We start from the raw sequence: 5863 nt of genomic DNA, 5'->3' as shown, positions 1-5863 counted from the left end.
ACGAGTCTCCACAAAAACCCATAAAGTTTGGTCTTTTAAATACAAACTTTTGTCACTTGAGGTACTATAATATGTTTAAATTATTATTTATTTTTTTAATTAAAAACGATAAAATTCGTTTAAACACAATGACAAAACTTGACATGAAAAAATAAGAATATAATATAATCACAATACCTAATAGGTTATCGAGCTCATAGGCCCTAAAAAAGAACGATTAACTCCTAAATCGATTTTTCGGAACGAGTATAAAAAAACGTCGTAATAATAATTTTTGAATGATAAGCAATATATGACTATGATTATTGAAGGTTCGACAATTTTTTTCCAACCAAATAGTCTATTAAACAATAATTGGGATGATAACTCAAATATGTATGTATGTATGTATGTCATATCTGACGCATTAATCCAAACATTTTAGCAATTTCTTAAAGACTCGGACATCACCCAATAATCTCAGATACTTCACAAAAAAATTTAGATACTAGTCATCCATCGCCAATGCAAAGTAAGTGAGTTGTCAGTTCAACATTCTCGTGACATATACGACTTACCATAATACAACATTTTTTTCATGCACATATCATCTAATATGAATTTTGTCGTGAATAATGCTTTATCCAAAGAACGAAATTTTAGATGTTATCTTTGACTCTCAAAACTTCTCCCAACAAAAATAACATATATATAATATCTTAGTGAACAAATTATAACCATGTCTCAAATGAAAACTATTCATATATTGTCATTGCATCTTGTTCAAACAAGGACACTAATTTACGCCATAAGAATGGAAAAAAAACTATCTTTTCAGATCTAATTCCACTAGCAAAATTACTTTATCAACAATTAAACATATCCTATACTTTTATTATTCAACCACGAGGAGCATTAATCATTGATGGCCGACAAAAGTATAGGTTCACTTTCACTTTTTAAAAGTGAAGATAAACATTAAAATTAAGGACCGTGACTTGTGTGTGTTTATGTTCCACCACACCACATATGATATGACCATGGAATTCCTATTTACTAATTCTAATCAACAATGGTCTCCTTCTCCTTCTCCATTAATTCTCTCCTTGTATTAACATCCCTTCTTTTCCCAACTTTCATAAATGCAACCATATTCACCATCACCAATAACTGCTCCTTCCCCGTTTGGGCTGCTTCCATACCCGGCGGTGGCCGCTATCTCCAACAATCCAAAACATGGATCTTAAACCCACCAGAACAAACAATCAACGCCCGAATTTGGGCCAGGACTAACTGCAATTTCAACAGGTCCGGTCATGGCAGTTGCCAAACAGGGGACTGCAACGGGCTACTCGAGTGTCAAACCAACGGTTCACCTCCCAACACTTTGGCCGAGTATGCATTAGATCAGTTCAATAACTTGGACTTCTTTGACATGTCTCTTGTCGACGGGTTCAACGTGCCGATGCAATTCAGTCCCACCTCAAACGAGTGCACCACAAGCATTCGGTGCACCAGTGATATCATCGGGCAATGCCCAAAGCAATTACTGGCTCCAGGAGGATGCAATAACCCATGTACCGTATTCAAGACTGACCAGTATTGTTGCAATTCTGGTAGTTGTGTACCTACCAATTTTTCAAGATTCTTCAAGGATAGATGCCCGGATGCTTATAGTTACCCGAAAGACGACCCAACAAGTACTTTCACTTGCCCGGGAGGAACTGACTACAATGTTGTTTTCTGCCCAGGTTCGGAATCAATAAAAACAAGAACAGTGTGCCCACGTAATTCTACTATAAGTATTCCTCCTCCGGCTAAAATAACAGTTGTTGCCCCTGCATTCAAGAGTTGCAACAAACAGTTTTATGTTTCCTTGTCATAACAATTTATGTTGAATAAATTTTGTCAACTGTTTTGTTTGATTGCATATTCTTAATTACATGATGATATTGTGAACTAGAGAAAACTGCAAGTATAGAGAAGAACAAAGAGGGGTCTTGATCCGGTCAAAACTTATCTGTTGTGAAGTGGGTTTGGTCAGGCTGGAATGTTTCGTTTTGATGCTCCATAGATTGGGTCTGCTTTTGTTGTTGATGGAATCAAACTATGAAGATCAAATTGGGTTTTTACCATTTGCTCCGATGATGATGATGGTTTTGGGATTGGCCGACAGTCTGAATCTTGATTCATGAGACTAAGAGATATGAGCAGAATGAAAACGACAGGGAAATTGTGATTCACCATTGGGGATTTGGGAATGGGAATATATTGGAAGATCAGATGCAGCTTCTTCTTCAATATATATTGAAAAGTCACATATTACAATGTTACAAGATTGGGAAAACAAATAGTAAAATACTCAATTTTGATGAGATCAAAACAAAATGACATTGATTACAAGTTTAGCGTGGAAAATCTCTACAAATTGAGAATAAAACCACATAACAATCCACTATCTTTAACAATGTTACAACTACGGGTTTACCCTAGATATAAACAAACTAGAGTCTAATTAATTGTATTGAAATCACACAACAATCTTGACAAATAACAACAAAAAACAAGATTAACCAACCATACAAATTCTGCAATTATGATTGTTCTTACTTCCTTAGACAGACTTAGAAACCTAAAAAAACACATATTCACCGTTCAGAACGTAACACAAGAAATAACCAACACGTTGTCAAAGTTTGAAGTCGATCAAATGATGCAAACTTCGACAAATATAATTATTTTCCAACTGCTACCCCAAACCCCTAAATATGTTTTTTGCTCTTCTCTCTTTTGTTGTTCGGTAAAATCCACTGAAGAACCTAGATTAAATCATTTTCCTTCACATTATATAACACGAACTTAAATAAAACTCATACCAAGTTCAGTTTCTCTAACTACGGGGGATAAAATTTAACAAACTCCCCGACCAACTAGTTGGAGGGAAATGTCAACTCGTTAACCAAGCGACATAACTCAAACTTATTTCGTGACAATATTTTTGTCATCATATCTGATCCATTATCATATTTTCTTTGAAAAAAAACTTTTTACAACCAACTGAGTCTTGTATCTAGGTTGTGAAGTATGTTCATCTTGATTCAACCGATAAAACCATCGATTTTTAAAGATTTCTTGTCTTTAGACAGCTTTGTTAGCTCAAAAGTGTTATTCACTCGAAGATATTACATTTCATCCTCCATGACATCCATCAATTCCTTTTTATTTTATTTTTCAATATTTTTGAAAACTTTTAAGTTCTCCACCATTAATGAAAAATACATACTCATTTGATGAATATCTAACTAAATATCGTCTCTCGAGTAGACCATCTTGGTTTATTAAAAGACATAGACTCCTCAACATTTTCATTCCCTTGCTAATTTTCATTTCTAGCATTATGTCCACTGCTAAAGTCAACATCAATAAATTCATTAGTATTTAAATGATTAACAACATGTGCCTTGATTTTCAGTTTGATCGTTGTTGGTACCTAACGAGTTAGGAGCAACTAAAATTGGATTTATTTCAACCATTTCCTCATTTACTTGAGTGTGAACAACAACATCTACCCAATTGATATCTTCAATAGTATAATCCTCCAGAATACAGCATCGCGACTACGAATAAGTTTCTTATTAATCGGATCAAAGAACCGATATTCAAACTCATCTAGTCAATAACTGACAAACACACATTTATTAGTCTTGTCTTCCAACTTTGACCCTCATCTTTGAAACATACACGTAAGCATACATCCAAATACTCAAAGATGATCCTAAGTGATATTCTTTTGTCCACTCCAAACATAGTTCGATAAATCAAAGTTCAAAAGAACACATGGTGCGAGATTTAACACATGTATCACTGTACTCAATGCTTCACCCTAAAAGTATCTTGATAACTTTGCTTATGAAAGCACACATCTCACCATTTTCACTAGTGTCATATTATTTTTGCAAGCAACCCATTTAACTATGGTGTTTTCGGAGACAATCTTTGTTGTCGACAATACTCATCAAAAAGATTTCCCTCGTTGTCCGTTCAAATACACTTCACCCTTTTTCAGCTTCCCTCTCAACTAAGGCTTGAACCACTTTGAATGTGTCTAGCACTTGATCTTCCATCTTCAATTTATAGGTCCAAACCTTTTGAAAATAGTCATCAATGAAGGTTACAAAGTAGTATGCACCATTAAGTGATCTTGACTTCATTGACCCACATATATCAAAATGTATCAAGTCTAGTAATTCTGACTTTTTTCGATTCAGATGATTTAAATAACACTCGTCTTTGTTTTTCAGCCAAATAATATGAACATCTCTTCAAATGCACATTTGAAACCCCACATAGCACATTTTTCTTAGCCAACATAGCTAAGCTTTTCTCGCTAATATGAGTCAAACGTTTGTGCCACAACTCAGAAGAAGAATAAGTTTTACAAGTGTTAATGTAACATTTATATATATTCCAGAACAAACATTATAAAAATTCAAAAAAAATTTACCTTTAACAACAACTATTGATCCTTTTTTAAACTTTCATTCACCACTAGAAAAAGAATTACAGAAGCTTTATCATCTATTCTTCCAACCGATAAAAGATTGAAGCGAATATCAGGAATATGTTCAACCTCTTTTAGAAAAAAGATAGTGTCATTGGTCATCTCAACACAAACATTACCAATTTCAACCATTTTAGCTTTGTCAATATTGCACATACGAGCAATACCAAAACCATCAGCCTCATATGTTGAGAAAAAATCTCGTTGTGATGTAGCATTAGTAGAAGCACCATTGTCACAATCCAATCAATCTCATCACAAGATATATTAACAATTTCAACATCATTATAACAAACAATAAGAAAATCATCAACAATGGCCACAAGAGGTTAAACACATAGCCCGTAAACACACTTAATCATTTAACTAGACGCATAACTTGCCGGCTGACGAGCTCGAGCTCAAGACCTCTCAAGGAGGCTGGGGATATCCAAGTTTTGTTGCCGCTAAGTTAGAAGAGAGGATAAAAATGTTGTCACAAGAGGGTTAAGCATATAGCTCGCAAACACACTTAACCATTTAACTAGACGCAGAACTTACCGCTTGACGGACTCAAACCCAGGACCTCTCAAGGAGTTTGGGGATATCCACCTCTAGTTGTCGTTAGACTATATATATAACTAACAAAGATGAAAATCTATGTCGGAGGAGGAAGACTAAGATTATATAAGGTTAATTGAGTGTGAAATACCCAGTATCTATATAGATAAAAAAAAATTATTTACCTTCACCGATCACCTTAATAAATTATAAAACGTCCGTTTTTTATATTAGGGTAGATCCTCTCCTCCAAATTTATACATGTTTCACTATATGCATGAATAAAAATAAAAGAAAAATAATATTTTTGCATGCATGCCCTGTTTGTTTTTTGACCTGGATGTGGAGCTGAGATTGACCTTAATTTTTAATTTTTAATTTTTATTTATTTAAAAATTATATTATTTATAATATTTTATTGGGGTTTTGATTTAAGTGAAATTATGTTTAGAATATTTTTAATTATGTATATATTAATAAGTTTAATAATATTTATTCGTTTAACTTCAATTTAGACATTTAAAAAAAAAAGGCCTAGATGATTGTTTTTAATAATGTGGATAACTATTTTCTGGGGTGAAAGTTGTATACTTTGGTAGCTTTTAAAGATAAATTGTAGACAACTCTATCAGTTGAATTTGACTATACCCTGAATTAAGGACCGTGATTAGAGTGTCTTTTACGCAGGGGCGGATCCAAGTGTAAGCTTGCAAATTACCGTCATTATTGATGTTTTCCGTCGCTAAAAAGTATTAGTGACGGTATACTTAGTTTATTTCGTTT

At 33.7% G+C, this 5863-nt stretch overlaps 1 protein-coding gene across 1 annotated transcript; it reads left to right on the top strand.

The window, feature by feature from the left end:
* The first annotated feature begins 968 nt into the window (after positions 1 to 968).
* Positions 969 to 2050, top strand: LOC124944119 (protein P21-like). Its single transcript, XM_047484592.1, has one exon. It carries the CDS (start codon positions 1052 to 1054, stop codon positions 1862 to 1864), a length of 813 nt encoding a protein of 270 aa, XP_047340548.1. The 5' UTR covers positions 969 to 1051; the 3' UTR covers positions 1865 to 2050.
* Positions 2051 to 5863: the final 3813 nt, after the last annotated feature.

Source organism: Impatiens glandulifera, chromosome 6 (genome assembly GCF_907164915.1).
Source record: "Impatiens glandulifera chromosome 6, dImpGla2.1, whole genome shotgun sequence".
NCBI lineage: Eukaryota > Viridiplantae > Streptophyta > Magnoliopsida > Ericales > Balsaminaceae > Impatiens > Impatiens glandulifera.
This window is presented reverse-complemented; position numbering and strand designations above follow the sequence as displayed.

Coding starts and splice junctions, on each gene's coding strand:
- LOC124944119 (XM_047484592.1), top strand. CDS start 1,052: ATGGTCTCCTTCTCCTTCTCCATTAATTCTCTCCTTGTATTAACATCC.